Below are 19,660 nucleotides of genomic sequence, written 5' to 3' on the forward strand. Positions count from 1 at the left end.
TCTCTCAAGTTAGAAAAGCTTGAAATATAGGTTCTGGAGATAGACTGTCTGTCTTCTGAGGACCAGCCTGGCTAAAGTTAGAGGTGTTCATCTCCAGAAGGCTGCCCCTCATGCACAGAGATTGTAGGTCACAGAATCTCATTCTATTGTTTATTAAAGTACAATTGTGCATTGCAATCTGTATCAATGGTAGGAGTTCACATATCAACTGAAATGACAGATTTTTTAAAACATGAAATATGATTAGTGAACTTTTCCCATTTCCATCTGCTTAATTTTGACAGAACTAAGGTTACTAGTGACATTTTAAATTACATCTAGTTTTATCAACCTATAGAACTGAAATGTCTCTAACTAGAAATAATCCTGATTCTTAGCACCTTCCTTCACTATTGACTTTATAATTACATTTGTCTACCACCAATTTTCATGAATTTTTTAGGAAAATCATTATCATTTATTTCAGTTTGTGGGCAAAAAGAAAACACAAAGAACTATGTTTATTCCTAAGTATTTTATATCTTACTGATTCCGGAACAACATATTGTAAAGTTAATAATATTTGTATTTTTTTCTTACAAACACAGAAACAAAAAAATAATGATTAAAAGTCTCAGGTACCAGGATCCATCTGACAAAGAGATGCTTGGCCAATTTCCATGCAGAGAGGAAATGGACAAGGAGTCTGGAAAGAAAGAGAGTGAATATTTAAAGGTAAGGAGTGAAGACCAGGCAGGAGAAAGTAAGGTTACTGTCAGGCAGCAATTGAAATGATAATAGTAATAATATCTGACAGTTATCTGGGAATGCTATTTATAAAATAGTGCTCTATGTGTTATCTCATTTGATACTTTCTATAGTTTATGAGATCTTGTTATCTTGTTCAATTGTTTTTTTTCAATTTGTCATTTCCTCTTTGAAATCATTTTACAGATGAAAAAAACTGAGGCAAATAGGGTTAAGTGACTTACCCAGGGTTACACAGCTAATACATCTCTGAAGCATAGATATAAACTCTCAAAGATGACTCTTCTGACTCCAAGCCTGGTGCTCTATGCACCCAGATGCCCTGAGTTTTATAAGGTAGATGATAGGTGGATAGATAGATAGAGATGCATACATACATATGTACACACATATATACATTTACATAAGAGTGTATGTGAAATTATATCTTCCTTTTAGAAAAGAATAAATTGATTTCTGATTAGGATAAATGACTCAAACAAGGTCAAAAAGCTAGCTAACAGATGAGTCAAAGTTCTAACTTAGGTCTTCTGACCCCAAATCCCATTTCTTCACTTATGAAGTAGGAACAAAAGCAAGATTTCCCTCACAGAATTGTAGTCAGCATCAATGTATATAAAATATTTTGTAAATGGTTAAATGCAACATAATTGACAGTTATATCTACTTTACCAGACTACCTCAAAAACAAGAGTGAAATAAAATGGGAAAGAGCAGTAGTAACTAGATCAGTTCAGTCCCCCACCTCTATACCCATTCTTTTCCCTTTGTACTATGTTGGCTTTTGCAATTACTCTACTGGCTTAGTTCAGTGAACTGGTCAAGTATCATTATCCCCATTTTACAGATGAGGAAAATGAAATAGGGAAATTAATGGATCTGCCCAAGGGTACATGCTAGGAAACAAGAAAGCCAGGGCTCTGAAACAGGTATCCCAACTGCAAATTCAGGATCCTTTTTATGATATTGTAGTTGCAACTGATATAATCACAACATGAGTCCTAGGTTACTATTTAGTAACTGAGAAAGGACTTGGCTGTTCCAAGGAGAGAAAAGATACAGAATTTCCCCTGGCCTGTTAGGAGATCCATGGATTGTCCAACCTCTGTTGGACTGCTATAACTGACAGTATAAGTCGAAAAGGAGGAAAGTAGATGAGTTAGTGGGTACAGTAGGTTGGATTCAATGAGGAGTTTCCACTTAAAGTTGTTTGCTCCTTTTTGGCCTCATACTATCTGATTTATTCCATCACCTTTCATTCATAGAGTATAGATTAGAGCTAAAAGGCCCATAAATGACATCTAGTCCTCAGTTTATAGATGAAGAAATTGAAACTTAGAGATGTCTTACCCATGGATGGTACAGTACAGGAAGCAAACATCATGGCTGGGATCCGAATAGAGTGCCTTGGATTCTAAATCCAGGGTTGTTTCTACTCTATTCCACCAAATCCACAGTATGAAGTATAAAAATCACTTCCTGTTCCTATTGTTTATTTCTCTCAATTGTTATTAATGGTGTTATGTGCCCACAGTTTATCCCTTAGCCCTACTGACACTTCTTACCTTTTCTTTGTTCACTTTCTTCATGGCCCACTTGAGATCTGTTTCCTTGTGTATGACTTCAATGACCACTCCAAAACTCCCTTGTCCCAGTTTTTTCCCAAAGGAATATATTTGCTGGAGAAAAAGAACAACATCTTGATGAACTCTCTCTGTCAAATAATGGATGCTGGAAGTCTCAGATCTTAACAGTGACTGAGCTTACTAAGAATTAAGCAATACTACCGATAAAGCAGATTTAGGGACTGTTGTCTTCTGAAAATAGCTTCGTCAGAGATCAACTTCACTCTCAGATCTACATATGCAGCCCTGGTTTCTCTGCTGAGAGCTGGTCTTAAATTATCCAGTCAGTCATTCAATAAAATTTATTTATGTTTAATAATGAAAAATGAATGTGTCTATTATGTGCTGAACATTGTGCTAAGTGCTAAGAATACAAAAAGAAGCAAAAATCAGTCTCTGGTCTCCAGAAACTCACAATCTTATGAGGGAAAAAACAAGCAAAGAAATATGTACAAACAATCTACGTACGAGAAAGATAAGAAATAATTAAAGAATAAAAGCACTAGAATTTAAAAGGGGATGAGAAATGTTTTCTATAGAAGACAGTTTTTAAGTTGGGACTTGAAGGAAACCATGGAAGTCAGGAGATGAAGATGAGGAGGGAGATTATTCCAGGCATGCAGGGACAGCCAGAGAAAAATGTCTTTTTGTTCACAGAATAACAGAGAATCCAGTGTCATTGGGCTGAAAAGTACATGGCAGGGGGCAGAAATAGGAGGAGGGAGAAGGCATAAGAAAAGTAGGAGATGATGGGTTAGGTTATAAAGGGCTTTGAATACCAAACAGAGGATTTTGTATTTGATCCCAGAGACAGTAGGGGACACTGCAGTTTACTGAGTGGGAGTAAAAAGAAAGTATAACAGATAAATAGTTCTATGTGAAGAATTTATAGGACAACATGAAAAAATGCATAGGACAAGAATAAGATCATTGATCATACCTTTAAAGCTAGAGTAGAAGGATCTTTAAAGATTATTTCATCCAGAATTCTCATTTTACAGATCAAAAAACTGAGATTCAAGGAAATCAGATAATTTGTTTAAGGTTATGTAGTCATTAAGTAGCAGAGCTGGATTATGACTCTAGAAGTCTTTCTGATTAACCAAAAAGAATAGTTGGATAGTTATTTGTACTACTGAAGAGAATAGCTCACATCAATGAGATGACAGGTTCACTAAATTGCAATAGACTTAGGGTCTGGTTTTAGTGCATTATTCCTGAATTTGCATGAATTTGTTTTTCCTTTTTTAATAAATTCCTATAAATGTTTATGGTTTGCATTATGTATAACCAAGAGGTAGAAAAAGGAAGAGAAAAAATACTGGGGTATTCAAAAGCTGATGGCATTAAGCAAAAGCTGTAAAGCATCAATTACATTTTAAATGGGACCTTGGAACCTAAAAAAACAAGCTTATTCAGGGAGCAGGAAGGCCAAAAAAATTGGTACTACAAAATAGATTTTTTAGACATTAGAGAAAGGCCAAAAAATAGTGAAAAACAAAAGCCCCAAGACAAAAGTAAAGTTGCCTTTTCACCTAAGTGGAAGAGAAAATAATTATGTGTCAGTGAGGACAAAAAGACAAGTGATAGAATACTTCACAATTAGTACATTCTTAAAAATCAGTACTTCAAAACTACAGTTCGCAGAATATTGGTGTTATAACCATAGCTGTTCTGGGGAGAAATTTAAGTGCCAGCCAGGCATTTTTCCTCTCTAAAATACAACACACACACACACACACACACACACACACACACACACACACACACACACACACTTATTATATAGGATGTCCCAAAAGTCTTATCTCATGTGGTTGTTATGAGAAAAGCCATTCTATCAATAAACATTTGTTTTATTATTTTAATAAACATTTATTAACCCACTACTGTATAAGATACTGTCTGAATTCTAGAGATACAAAAATAAAACAAGAGACAGTAAATGATCCCAAAGAAAGAGCTTGTATTCTATGGGGAAGGGGGCTCAATTGATAAAAGTATGTAATTTTGCAAGGGATCAAAAAATGCTAATGAGTAGGAACAGGAAGGCTTCCTCTAGAAGATGACATATAAACTTAGGAGAGTGCATTTCAGGTATGTGAATAGGAATGGTAACATAGAATAGAATATATTCCTTTACAAACTTTCCATTTTAGTTAAACTGGCTTGCTAACTATTACCTATATGCACCATTCTATCTTCCAGGACTCCATATTTTATATTCATAGCATAATGCCTGGCACATAATGGCAAGGGCATAGTAAATGAATGTTGATTCCATGTCATATTTATACTGACATAGATTCATTTCATCCTTAGTTCTGCTTACTAGAATCACTAACTTACTCAGATCAGGTGATACTTCCTCTATTTAGGAAGACTCTAGTGAGATTGCCATATGGAATGGTTGTAGAGCCTTCAACAGAAATAGAAGACTTTTAGAAGTAGACTTATGGGAGAAAACAATGAATTTCATTATATACATGTTAAATTTGAAATACCTTCAGTCAGAGATAGATTTATAGATCTGGGCAGAAATAATAATGAAATCCAATTGAATATCACATTTCAGGAAATCAAAAGAAAGCTGCCCAGAGGATTGAAAAGAGACAAAGCAGGGTTTCATAGAATCCACTAGACACCATCAGAGAACAAACCCAATGCATAGAGTTTATATACTAGTCACCAAGTAACTGAGAAGTTCAACATTAAAGAAAAAAATTTATAAGTTATCAGACAGAAGCCCTTCAACATATCAAGGAAAAGTATTATGAACAATAAAGGACTACTTTAAAATGACAAGTAATTAAAGAAATGGGGTGGGAAGAAGTAAGAGATTGAAAAGTATAAGAAGTCAGTCTGTAAGTCAGGAAAGCAGTTTTTTTGCCCTACAAAGCTAAGTATAAATTTTTCAGCAGAATTCATATCATTCCTATTAAGGAAATTAGAAATGACAAGTGATTTTAATATGCAAATTCATGAAAGAAACTTAAGAAAACCTAAAAAAGTCTATTTAGGAAAAAAAAAGACCTAGAATGAGCCATGTTTATATAATTAATAGAGACAAGTTTATTGTCTTCTAGCAGCCTTGCTATATCTGAGGAAACCTGGAGAATACAGAAAGAGCATGATATAGAAAAGCCATCAGTTAAAGTCATCTTAGTGGAAAAAAGTATGGAATGGTAAGAATAGAGCACCATTGTAAATAAAGATGAGGGAAGACAAAAGCTGAGCAAAAGTTTGATTTACTCTTAATTGAACTGGGCAAAAGAAGTGTTAAAAAAAAAAAAAAAGACAGTGAAGTTTTGAGAAAAAATAAATATGTGTTAAGTTAGGTAAGGTGAGGAGGAGATATCTGAGCAGAGAAGTGGAACATTTATTTTATTTTTATTTATTTTTCTCTTTTTTTTTGGAACAGTTATTTTAATCAAAACAAGCACCATTTAGTATAATCTGAAGAAAGGGGGCATGGAAAATGAGGCTGGGCAGAGGAGTGTTATGTGTGTATGTTAAAGGTTGGATAAGGAGATCAGAATGTTTCAAACAAAACAGACATAATTATCTGTTATATTATTATTATCTTGTTTTAAATTTTAAAAAGTAATATAACAGGATTAGAGGAGGAAATGACATTCACAAATATGGCTCTACTTGTAATGGGCTAAATTTACTCCTAAAATGAAAGAGACTTACAGAATGGCTAAGAAAATAGAGCACAATAATTTGTTTTATACATACAAGTAAAATTAAATTTAAAACAAATGCTCATACAGAGTTATGAAAATTAGTTAGGAATGAAAATTGTCATGCTAGAGACAATGCAAAAATTCAGGCACCCTAAACACAATTTCAGATGTGGGAACAATAAAAAGATGCATTTAAGTGGAATTAACAGGAAAATGTTATGCAAAAAGGTGTCATAGATAAGTAAATAATATGAACATTAAATATGCCTTCAATTAATTCCATATCCAAGTACTTAATGCCAATTAAAATGCAAAACATATACAGTAAAACAAAATAGTAAATGTTATATCAACATTATGCTTTTAAAACACACACATATTCTGTATATTCAATATCTAAAAAAAAAAGAAGGAAATTATAGCTATGAATAGAATGTTAGGAAAACTGAATTAGATATAACCATAGTGATTATTATATAGAAACATTATTTTCACTGACAGGATACTTTTATAAAAATTTGTCATTAAGTTAGAATATAATGAATTCATGAATGTAGAAAAAGCAGAATATTAAATATATCCTTTACAGACCATAAAGCAATAAAAGTGTCATCAATAAGGAAATATGAACAATATATAGAGCTATATGAAGAATAAGTAATAATTTCCTAAATAAGTGGAAACAGAAATACAATTTTCAAATTTTATTTAATTCCTTTAAGGCTAGAATTTCTAAATAGACTAGAAAATAGATAAACCATTAAATAATTTAATTTTTAAAAAGAGAAAGAAAAACCAAATTGACAAAAAAAATTAAAGAAAACATGGAATTCAAAACAAATTAAAGAAATAAAGTTACCAGAAACTACTGTATCCAGAAGGACTTGCATCCAAGATGGTTGCCTGAATGGAGGCAAACAGATCTGCTTGCTTATATCTACTCCATCAAAATCATAAAAATTATACCAGACCAGATGATTATCAAAAAATCCAATAAAAATCAGAGTAACTGACTTGCTCCACATATACATACAAAAATCCAGATGAAGATCAAGGGTAATATGAAAGGGCATTGACAGTAAGCCAATACCTGCACAGGAAAGCAAGTTGCCAGCTAGCCTCAGAGATGAACTGGATATATGAAACCTAAATGATTCTTTTTCCAGAGACAGCAAAAGTGAAGAATCCTATGAGAAGGTCTAGGAGAAAAAGGGAGGAAAAAAGGGTAAGAAAACCCTAAATTGGGGACCTTGAAGCCACAAAGGACAGAAATAACCAGTGCCAGCATGTGATATCCCAGAGCTTCAAAGCCACTAAAACTCAATACTAAGATAGCATAGAGACCCTGAAGATATCAAAATTTGAACATCAAAGATGAGAAAGATGTAACCTTGGGAGTGGTGGTCATTTTAGACCCAGGTAACTCAGGACAAGTAGGAATAACCATCCCAATAAAAGTTCATCAAAAGACAGGTCTGGCTCTGACATAAAGTCTCAGTTCAAGCATTAAGGCTGTAGAAATGAATGAATTTTGGGGAGAAATCTACTTCTATAGGGAATTATTTTAAATCCAGAGATAACCCCCAAATCCAACCCAACCTCAGAGAAAGTATGCCATGACAGCTATAAGCAAACTATATGAATATCTTGAAGAAGTGAAGAAATAAAATATAAAATAAAAGCTCTAGAGGGAAAAATTTCAAGTTCAATAAATGTCTAAAGTGATAGAAAGAAAGAAAGAAAGATAATAAAACTATAATATAATAATAATATATATAATAAACTATATCCAACTAGTGGCCTTCCCAAATATTGGAACAGACCAAACAGAAATGAATGATTCTAAGAGATATCAAGAAATCTTAGAACAAAAGGGTGAAAAAAAGAAGAAAATGTAAGGCATCTGGTATAAAAAACAACTAGTCTATAAAACAGATCAAAAGGCAATTTAACAATTTTTGAACTCCCTAAAAACTATGATCTAAAAAACCCTGATTATTATGCATTTCAAGAAATCATAAATGAAAACTGTCCATATCTATTTGAAGCAGAAAGCAATATAAAGGCAGAATCTACCAATCATATATATGACAAGCATTGAGAAAGAAGCAGTTTAAGTATCAAGGGACCACAGTTTGGATCATACATGATCTAAACTAGAGGCAATATTGAAATACAGCATCATAAAAGGCAAAAGATATGGTTTCACAAATGAGAGTAATTTGGTCAACAACGTGAGTATGATTGTTCAGGGGGAAAATGGATCTTAGTGGAGTACAGAACTTTAAAATATTTATGATGAAAAGAAACAGTCTTGGGCAAGAACTTTGAAATCAAATACAAGAATCCAAAGAAGTATTTAAAAAAATGTACTTGAGCAATTAGAAAAAAATATTTTTAAATTGTGAAATGACAGTATAATGGTGAAGGAGAAAAAGGTGTAGTTTCTAAAACAAATATTTTCAAAGGATACTGAAGGAATTAAATGAGAAAAAATAGAGGTTCTGGTGTAACAATTCTTTTGTCATGATCTGAGAAATTAAAAAAGGAAGGAAGAATAAAATCAATAAACTAGTGTTGAAAGGAGGAAAAGCAAGTGGAAATGATATTTCTTAATTGCAATAGAGAAAAAGAAGAGTATATAAACATAGAAGAAAGGATGGGAAGGGAGGGCATTGTAGGAATTTCACTTTTAAAGAAGAATTGAACATACAAAAAGAGTTTGACATGGAAGTATGTCAACCTCAAAAGGATTTAAAGTGGGGCCGAAGAAGGAGAATGATAAGAAGAAAATATCTACAAAAAAAACTTCCTAATCCTTTAAAAGAAGTTAAAAAAAGAAATAAAGAACAAAAAGAATTAAAAGCTAAGGAGGTTCCTTAGAGTACATTTTAGACAAAATGAGAAAAGCTAAACAAATGTGGTATATGAATATAAGGGAATATTATTACATCATAAGAAATGATGAAATAGAGGACTTCAGAGAAATCCTAGGTAGCCTGAACTGATAAAGAATTAAGTGAATAGAACCAAGGACAGCAACACTAAGAAAAATAATTCTGAAAAACTTTTAAGAACTTTGATCAAAGGACTAAACCATGTCTCAAGAGGATTAAAGCATGTTACTTCCTAACATGGTGGTGATGGATGCAAGGTGTAGAGAGAGAATATATTTTCAGACAAAAATACCATGTAGATTCATTTTACTTGAGTATGCTTATTTTTTACAAGGTTTCTAAGGGTCTTCTGTTTTTCCCTTTCTCTTGGTTAACTGAGGAAGAAGGCTAGGGAGGAGGGGATATTAGCAACAATAATTTTTTTTTAAATAGGTCATTAAAATACTTTTTTAATTCATAAAAAAATAAAGTTCAGAAACAAACACAGGATAGTTTTCAAAGTAATATGTGTAATTTACTATTTACTTTTTTTAAAAAATCCAGAAGTATGAGGTAGAATTTCATGATTTCACAAAGAATGATTTGGTTTTTATTCTGCTTTGCATATGGAAATGCTCTTTTCTAAATGTTAAAGTTCAGGATAATAAACATTTTTAAAAAATAAAATAGGGATTTTTACTCTTCAGAAACACACACATATGTGTATGCTTTCCTGGTACATGTGTATTATTCCTGGTAGCAATCTGTGGATTCTGTTAATCATTGTTTAATCAATAATCTATGAAAGACAAACAATTGTCTGTATTCAGAAGTCCTGGACATTTGTCTTATATCATATCTTACCTTACTGAATTCAAGTTTTATGATTTGTCATGTTCTTCTGCAAGACCTATTATCCTTAAGCTATTTCTACACATTCTGTCAAGTCCAGTTACTTTGACCATTATGGAATTTATGTGTTCTTTTAATGTTGGTGAATTTTGCTTCTCCTCTGCCAAATTTTCTTCTACTTTGGTATTCGTGTTCCAAATCTGAAATAAAATCTCACAGTTTCTATTTCTTTATTATTATTTTAAATCACGTAATTCAAATTTCCTTACTCCAGTATTTATGGGGATTTTTAAAATTCTGAATTTGATCTAAATTCCTAATATCTTTTTAAGAAGTTTATTTCTCTTTTTAACCATTTTGGAATTTCTTGTTATTTTTACATATCTAGAGATTCCCCTGGATTATGTTTTTAATCAGGCAATAAAAATCATTTCCCATTGTATTATTATAATATTTGTTCATCAGGCTTTGGTTTTTCTTGGAGGTTTTACCTATTCTTTCATTTAGGAGATCCTTTTTCTTGCTTTAACTCTGCATGCTTTTTTTTTTTTAACGGCTTTTTTTTTTCTAGATCTTTTTGTGTTTCAGCTTTTCTTTTGTTTTCTCTATCACATCACTCAGATATATAATCCACTATTTCCTACATCATATATCTTACATGAAAAAAGGGCCTTTTCTTTGTCAAGGCAAACCTTTCTACAAGTATTCAAGATCCCATCCTGATTTTCTCTAACAAACTGCCTCTTAATTCTCAGTTATTGTGGCAACCGCTCTAGCACCCTGGATACCTTAGAATCAGCCAGAGTTAAGGTAAGCAAAAGTCTTATTCTAGGTCTTTAGCAGTGGACACGTAGGATCTCTGCGACCTCACCTTGTCATCTCTCTCATAGAAGTGACCCTGGCTAGTCTCACTGCACCTCCAAGTCCTTCCCACAATTCTCTGTATACACCAAACATTGGGCCAGCACAGGATAGTGGGAAGGGCCATTTTCCAAGCATATTCTTTTTTATAGAGTATTGTCCAATCAGTAATTAGCCTCAAGTGTTTGATTGTCCCACCTCAGTTCATTGACTCAAGAGTTTCAGCCCCTTACAACTTATTTTCAACTTCTCCCTCCCTATGAATTGCTTCCCTACTTCGTACAAATACACACACATCTCTCCTAATCCTTAACCCGCGCGTGATTCCCATTATTTTATCTCTCATCTTTTTTATGGCTAAACTCCTTGAGAATGCTGTCTACAATGATTGCTTTAAATTCTCTTCTTTGCAGATTCTTCTTAACTCTACACTCTGGCTTTCAACTTTATCAATCAATCAAATCTTCAAGGTTATCAACGGATCTCTTCATTGTTCAATCTGAGAACCTTTATTCAATGCTCATTTTCCTTACTCTCTTTGCAACCTCTGTGTTGGCAATACTTTCTTCTGGATTTGCTTTCTAGGTTTTTGTAACTCTGCTCTTACTTATCCAACTATTCCTTTGCTGATCTTTCTGGGAATGCCCACTAACTGTCAATGTCCCAAAAGAGCCTTCTCTAGACCCTATTCTCTCTTTCCTCTCTATATCAAGGTTTGGTTTTTTTAACCTGGGGACTATGACTTATTTTTTGAAAAAAAAATTGATAAATTTTTCCTTTGTAATTATATATATTTTTCATATAAAAACATTAGTCTGAAAAGAAGATCCTTAAGTTAACCCCCCCCAAAATTAAGAACACTTATTTTATACCAAATGCAATCCAAACATTGTCAGTGCAGCCCAAACCAGATTGAAATGAAATTGGGAAATATCTAACAAAATAAATAAAAAGGCAATAAAACATAGATGATGTTAATGTTAATACTAACATTCATTATTTTCTAAATCAATATGTAGGTTGCAGGGTTCTTTATGTATGGGTTAGTGGCTCTTGTTTCTATTTTGAGTTTCATACCCTGCTTAGAATCTCATTAGCTCCCATCGGTCCAATTTTTATTTCTGAACAGAAGATTTGTATAACTATTTATCCACTTCTAATCTCTCTCCTGAATTCCAGTCTCACATCACCAGCTGCCAGGATACCTCAAAATGGAGGTTGCCACAGACATCTCAATGTCAACATTGTATTCTCCACCTTCACACCCACTCACCTCTCTTCCAAATTTCCTTATGATGTCAAGAGACCACCACCCTCCCAGATACTTATATTCACAATGTCAGTGTGTCCACGATTGCTCACTCATATCTACTCCCCATATCCATTTTGTTGCCAAATTTCTTTACAATATCTTTCATATAAATTCCTCTTTTGTACACTCATATGACCTCTTCCCTTGTTCAAGCCCTCATTTCGCACCTATACTATTTCAATAGCTTTTTGATTGGCTTCTCTGTCTCAGGTCTCTCCCCATTCCCATCCACCTTCTCTCAGCTATCAAAGGGATCTTCTTAAAGTTCAGGCTTCACTATATCTTTCTTCTATTCAATAAACTCCAGTGGCTCCCTATTAACTTCAGGAACAAATATAAAATCCCATTTATTTTTAAAAAGCCCTTTAGAACCAGGATCCTTTCTATCTTTCCAATCTTACCTTTTATATCCTCCACATGCTGTAAAACACATTGGCCTTCTATTCTTTACACATATTATTCCATCTCCCAAATCTGTGGTTTTCCATCTTTTCCATCTTCTCTATATGGAAAATACTCACTCCATCCTCATCACCATCTCCTAACTTTCTCTAAGACAAATCAAATCCTATTTTCTATAAGAAGACTTTCCCAGGTGCCCACATGATTCCCTTATCCCATATCTTCTCATTCTTAGAGTGCCTTTAATCTACATATATCTTTCATTTACACTATATGTACCTTATGTAAACATAATTGTTTGCATTTTGTCTCCTTCATTAGAATACAAATTCCTTAAAGGCAGGGGAGGGGTGTATCCTTTATTTATTACTTTGTCCCAGGACTTAGCCCAGTGTGGGCACAATGTGCTATGGTAAATATTTAACAAATGTTTATTGACTAGCTGATTTATGGATCATTTCTTTTACTCACTGAATTTTCAAGTTGGGAAAAAAAACTGTGGAAGTCATCTAAAAGGAAGCCTTTAAAAATCATCCCAGAAAGACAGTGAAAACTGATGTCTTTTCCCCAATCTAGAAAGATCAAAGAATCATAGAATTTAGAGCTGAAAGGGACTTCAGAGAAAATCTAGTCCAGCTCCCTAATTTTAACAAAAGCCAAAAGTGAGACCCAAGAATTATTTGCCCAAATTCATACAAGTAGTAAGTAGCAGAGTGAGGATTCAAATTTCCATTGCAAAATACTGTATGATCTTATGATTTTTTCTCTTTTTTCTACCCAGAACTATTATTTCATGGGTTCAGGGAACTCTTGATGAGTAAACACCTTTAATCAATTCAATTCAGTAACTGTTTTGCATCTTAAAATTTTAGAAAATTAATTAAAAAGTTAAAAAAAATTGTTTGGAGTCATGCAACCTATCTATATCTTTCTGTCTGTTTACCTATCTATCTATTGATCTCCATCTATCTCTACTAATTAATTTCTACTTATTTCTATCTATCCATTATCCATCCATCCATCTATCAATCTATAAATCTATCACTATCTCAATCTATCTCTATTTCTATCTCTCTATCTCTATCTGTCTCCATCTGTGTCTATCTATTTATCTGTGTGTTCATGTTTGTGTATGTGTGTAAGAAGTGAGTCTTGAACCCAGGTCTTCAACACTCTTGGGCCAACTGTCCCTTCATTGTACCACTCTGCCCTTCCAATAAAGCATGTACATCCTAAGATATTTTGTGGCTGCCAACCAAGTTGTGAATATAACTTCAGAAGGAAGAAAAAAGGTTTACCATGAAGACTTCATTACAAAAAGCTGCAATTTCAGAGTTCTCAGTTTATCCCTCCAATCTATCATCCAAACACAGCTAAACTCCTCTGTGGACACGATTCAATTTCTCCACAAATATTAACTTATTTACTTTTGTCCACTGCATGGGCAGAAAAATAACTTCAGATGGAGAAACTTGTGGTTAAAAAAAAAAGCAAGCCAAAAAATGGGTAGGTTCAATAAGCTTTAAGTTGAGATGATTCTATTACATTATATTACATTAAAATTTCTTAATTCTTAATTACATTAAAAAGTTAAGATATTTAGCTACATTTTATAGAATTTGAGAGCTGGAAGAAGCCCTCAATAGCAATAACTCCAACCCTTTATAGAAAAAAAAAGGAACTGAGGACTGTCAAGACTAATTAATATATTTAGTTAGCAACAGAGACAGCGCTGTAATTTTGTTACATTGGACAAGTCCCTTGCATCATCCGGACCTAGTGTTCTCTTAATGAGAAAATCATTCAGATCATCTCTAAGGTCTCAGTCCTAACATTCTATGATATTACCAACCTAGATCTCCTGATATACATAGTCTGCTGTTCTTTCCAGTAAGCCACTTATATTTCTGCTTTCCTATGTCTAATTAATTTGATCCTCTTCAATGGAAAAATATTTTTTAAAAACTGCCTTAATAACATTTTCTGCAATATCCTATATCCAGACAGAAATGACATTCCTCAAGATCCAAAGAGGAAATGAAGAAAAAGCCTGCCTGCACTTTCTCAGCTTATAAATTATGTGGGTCCAGAAGCCAGTGGGGGCAACATTATATAGTAGAAAGAGTCCTAAAGTTGGACTCAGATGTGGGTTTGAATCAGCCATTTAACAGCTATAGGACCTTGGAGAAATCCTCAAGCTCTCTGACCCTCTCAGCCTATCCATTTGTATAAAGAAAGGAGTTAACATTTTCACAGCGAGGTTGTGATGAGTATTAAATAAAATAAGTTAATTTCTTGGTGATGAAGATAATGGAGATAATCAGAGACATCTGAAAACTGCACCAGCAACTGAGAGCTCTGGCAGGTCCTTACTGGGCTGAAAGCATAGTATAGAGAAAGAATGTACATGTGTTGTTTGAAGATCGATCTAGCTAAGTTTATAGAGGCTCATCATCAGAAAGTAAGCTCCTATATGATTTTTTTTCAGCCATAGAAACCCATGGAAATTGCCTATTAAGGCAAAGGAGTTAAAATCTACATCAGTGAAATGCCTCCTCACACTGATGACACCATGTATTCTTGAAATAGTCTTCTTTCCACAACAAAATAGATTGGAAGTGACCTGAGAGATTATGCAATTTAAACCCTTCCTTTTAAGGGAGGAAACAACAGATGAGGAAACTAAATCACGAAAGTAGTAAGTGATGGGGGTCCTGTGGTGCCTAAAAATTCTTTTCAAAATATTGAGTCAATTTACAATAAATAAGTTACAACCCAGAGGGTTATTTCTAGGTGGTACAAAAATATCCAAGTAAAGAAAAAAAAATCTAGATAAAATAGCCTATCATTCAACTAATTTTTTTTTACCTAATTATTCTTTATTCATCTTGACTCCACCCCAAACTACCTGTTCTGATTAATAGATTCATTGTCTTAACTGCCCCAAAAAACCTGTTTTACCTGAAAAAAAAAAAAAACACCAAAAAACCAAAAACAGTGTTTCAAAACTACATAAGAGAATTATTCCTATTTCATTATGGAAAATGGTTTGCCCTTAGTTTCCTGGATTAGCAAAAAATGGAAATTTTTCTCCTGGTATTTAAAATAGATAAGAGCATAAAGAGCTGTGTGCTTCTCCAGCCTCATTTAAAAAAGCCATTCTGGGACACAGGAAAGGTAGTGCTTGACTTCGTACCTGTATAGCAGTGCAATCTTCCATCCTCATGTGAGGAATTTTTCCTTCTGTCGAGCTGGCACGAGTCCATTGCTGTTGTGAGAGTTTTCTACATGTCTCAATTGTGTCTGAGGTTCTTAAGGGCTTTTGGCCAAAAAGGAAAAATACAATTATGCTACAAATGTAATATTCCTATTAATATCAAGCCAATACTTTAACTCAGATAACTACATATAATCTCTAATGTAGACCAAGGCATTTTTCAATGGAAATGGAAATACAAGTGCTTTTTCATTCAAATTAAAAAACCCTATATGACCTATCTCATGGCTTCTTGGCTTTGCCTCTGGGGCTAGGCACCTAAGCCAGCAAACACTCAATGGATTGTTTTGCTGCTGTTGCAAATGCCAACAGTTGGCACCTCTCCATCAATAGTTGGCCTATATTACAATATATTAGCATTTCTGGGCTGAGCCCAAATCTAAACAGGAGTAAGTCCAAACTTGCCCAATGGGGTGTCAAAAGGTTGGCTGTCACTGGTGAAAAGCAATCTTGTTCAGAAACTACATGAGACATTACATCTAGGGAAAGAGTTATTCTTAAGTAATAAAAATACCTTCACCCTATATCTGAACTTTAATCAGCATCAGCCGGTGAAGGTGTTTTGAAATTCATATTTAATTTAAGCTAAAATCTAAGCTTTCTCATAAATGAGGAAATCTGGATTGACAGTACTTGCATAAGCAACTTCGGTTAAGTGTCAGAGCCATTTACTGGAGCTCAGCTCCAGAAACTCCATCTGCTGAGTTAGAGAGGGAAGAGAATTTAGGTGGAGTCAGTGACCCTTTATGGGTCACATTAGCCAATGTTGGAGATTTTCTCTATGCAGAGTTCAGGAGAGTGTGGGGGCAAATTTCCAGGTATCGGATAGTAAGCCATACTCCTCTGTGTCTGTTCTATATAGCCCTAGTCATTCACAGTTTAAGATTGCCAGGAGACTACGTGGCACATCTCTGATCATTTTCTATTTGTTCGTGGCTCCATATTTGGGTTCCTCGCAACTTGAGAATATAAAAAAACCAAAAAAGACAAAACTACATCAAAATGGGAATCTGAGTAATCACTACATGTCACAAATACAACCTTCCTATATATTATATTTAGTGATTAATCTCAATCCTCCTTCCCAATCCCTAGAAAAAGGGGACTGGCTATATGGATATGTAACTTTTAATTATAATTTGCTCCAGCAGGGTAGGAATTACATCTTATTCATTTTTGTATCTTGCTCAATGACAAGTAGAGTGCTCTTCATATAGTAAGCATTTAATAAATGTTTTGAATTGAGCACTCCTCGTCATTTAGGGTCATGAGCAATGATTGATTTGAGCAATATCTGGAAACAAACATAAAAGAGTAATAGCCACTGACCAGAATCTGCTCACCTCTCCAGTACTAGAGAATTGTTCCTTTGGATGGAAAGATGCTTGTGAAATCATTGATGGGGATAAGCTTGGGGATGACCACTGGGTTGGAAGTGTGGAGAGAGATGGAGAGAGGATTGGTGACTCTTCCAATGTACGTTCAAAGGTGACAGCTTCTTTTATCGTGTTGTTTTCCATGCTTAAATTCTTATTTTTGTTGTTCACTGCAATTGGAAATTCAACACTGTTGATGGCTGAAGTTTGGGACGTCTCTACCACAGAAATGATAGAACCAGAACCATCCTTTCTTTTGCAGCGACATGTATTAATCCTGTCTGGTTGGGAATTACTAGAACATTCAGGGCATTTTAGGTTTTTTCTACCCAAGCTACAATCAGCCATTTTTAATTTTTTTTTTTTTTTTTTTTTTAGTTTTTCAGCCTCCACATGCAGAGGAGATGGGAAGAGAGTGTTTCAACTGTTTGAAGGAGTAACAAACAGCAGGAAAAGCAAGAAGTGAGCTCCTTCAAATAAACTGCCTTCGGATTAATGCAATCTTGCAAGTTAATGAAACACTAAACGGCCATTGGCACTCGAGATCTGCAGAAACAAAAGAAATTGAAAGTTGTCAGCCTCTATCTGGCTAGAAATCAGAATATGGAGAGAGTCACTGCTAAGAGAACTAGTCAGAGTCTGAAAATCTAGTTACCCTTGTTCTAGTTGAGTGACCTCAAGCCAGTCCATTATCCACCCTCTGTCTGACCATGATTGTGAAAATGCCAAAATAACACAATTGAAAAAAAAAACAACATATATGACACATAAATACATGTTTTGGTATCCTTCTTAAAGTGACAACTTTATTATTTCACTTCTATTTACACTAGAGCTGCGATATTTTCAAGGGAATTATCTTATTTTAAAAGTCTGCATGATTAAACTTCCATCCTCAAATTCCCTATAAGAAAAATAGATTTTGAGTCCTCTCCTTTTCCATTCATCTTAGGAAGATATAATGCAAAAGTAGTATGTCTCAGAAACAAAAGGACATTAGATTAGGAGTCAGAAGAGTGATATCTGAGTCCCAACTTTGCCATCTTCCAGCTTTGTGACCTTGAGAAGACTGCTATTCAAATTTTCATAGATTCAGAATTGGAAGAGATGAGCTAGCCAAAGAGACATGGGAGGAAGGAATCCCTCTATAATATTTCACCCTCTGCTTGAATTCTATCTTCCAAGAATATTAACTTGGACAAATTATTGGAATCCAGATCCCTATAATTTCTACCAACTAGAACTACTTCTGCTTCCTGTGACTAAACAAAAAAAAAAAGGGTAGCCCCTCTTTCATAAGATAGCTCTTTAGATATTTGAAATAAGTTGTCATGTCTCTTTTTCTGCTATATCAGTCTTTTCTTATCTAGGTCACGCCAAAACCTATAAGAAATCTTCATAGGGAATAAAGATTTTGAGCTCAGAGACCTGGAAGATCAATTAGTCTAACTTCATTTTATAAGTGAGGAAGCTTGTCATCTTGAGAAGTTAAGTGATTTGTCCAAGATCACATAGCTAACAGGAAAAATATAGGCTTAAACTCTAGGTCTCTTGGACCCCAAATCTAATACTCTTTTTAGTATACCATACTTGGAACTGAGGGGCATTATGCTATAGCAGAAACAGTACTTGACAAAGTTAGATGGACTGAATTTGAATTTGAATTTAGATATCTGCTACTGATGTAGCCCTGATCATGTAATTTAATTTCTTTGAGCCTCAGCCTCTCATAAATAGAGTTAATGCTTCTACTATCTGCCTCACAGAGTTAAGGAACATACTTTGTAAATCATAAATTACTACCAAAAAGTAGTTATCATTGTTGTCATCCCTATTATCTCATTCTTATCTTCTTGATTGATTCACCTTAGAAACAGAGGACAAACCACTATCCTACTATTATTCTATTAGATTTAATGCTCTAGAAATAATTGCACAAGCGCATAGAATGACTGCTTTTCATAATTGAATAAGAGTATTGGGCTGTGAGCTCATCTTCTCAAGATTCCTTGAAAGCATCTTCGTGACAGCTCCAATACCAGACAGGATGATGGGATGTCATGGTCTTGGTCTTCATCCTGTGTGGGTTTAATCTCTTCTGCATGGGGTCCATATTTTGAAAGCTTTACTTTTCATGGATCCTGAAGATTTAGCATTTGGTATGATGACAACATATCCCTATACAGAATAAATGCAAAGTGTTTAAAGAGGCCAGGCTGTAACTGTTAAGGAAAAAAAGAAAAGGCTTCATATAGAAGGTGAAGCTTAAGTTTTACCCTGAAAGAAAGCAGGGATTCTAAGAGGTAGAGGTGAGGAAGAGTTCCATTGTTTCCATGGAGGACAGCCAGTGCATAGGAACCAAGATAGAATTTGGAAAACTATGTGTGAAACTCGGAGACTGGATCAAAAAGTGCAGAGAAAAGAAAAAGACTAATGAGTCTAGAAAGTTAGGTGGAGGCAAGTTTGTAAAAGACTTTAAAAGCTAAGCAGTTTACGTTTGGATCTAAAAGGCAGAGGAAGCCACTAGAGTGATTAAGAGGGGAGTAACATGGTCAGATCTATACTTTAGGAAAATCACTTTGGTTTTTATTTTTAAAACAGTCTGATATTTTTAGTTTTCAAGTAAAAAAATCTCAATTAATC

General features: G+C 34.2%; 1 protein-coding gene across 12 annotated transcripts in view; it reads right to left on the reverse strand.

Annotated features, from left to right (window-relative positions):
• STK33 (serine/threonine kinase 33) overlaps nucleotides 1–19,660 on the reverse strand; it is a 264,638-nt gene that overhangs the window by 82,697 nt on the left and 162,281 nt on the right. For 6 of the 12 annotated variants that reach the window (XM_074275720.1, XM_074275718.1, XM_074275716.1 and 3 more), the window contains 3 exons: nucleotides 16,985–17,563; nucleotides 15,561–15,683; nucleotides 2,313–2,426 (listed from right to left, as the gene is read on the reverse strand). In XM_074275720.1, the coding sequence (XP_074131821.1) occupies nucleotides 2,313–2,426; nucleotides 15,561–15,683; nucleotides 16,985–17,365 (618 nt within the window). In that variant the 5' untranslated portion in view covers nucleotides 17,366–17,563. The remainder of the gene's footprint in view (nucleotides 1–2,312; nucleotides 2,427–15,560; nucleotides 15,684–16,984; nucleotides 17,564–19,660) is intronic. The other 6 variants (XM_074275721.1, XM_074275724.1, XM_074275725.1 and 3 more) reach the window with 2 other exon arrangements.

This window comes from Sminthopsis crassicaudata, chromosome 6, assembly GCF_048593235.1.
Source record: "Sminthopsis crassicaudata isolate SCR6 chromosome 6, ASM4859323v1, whole genome shotgun sequence".
NCBI classification, from domain to species: domain Eukaryota; kingdom Metazoa; phylum Chordata; class Mammalia; order Dasyuromorphia; family Dasyuridae; genus Sminthopsis; species Sminthopsis crassicaudata.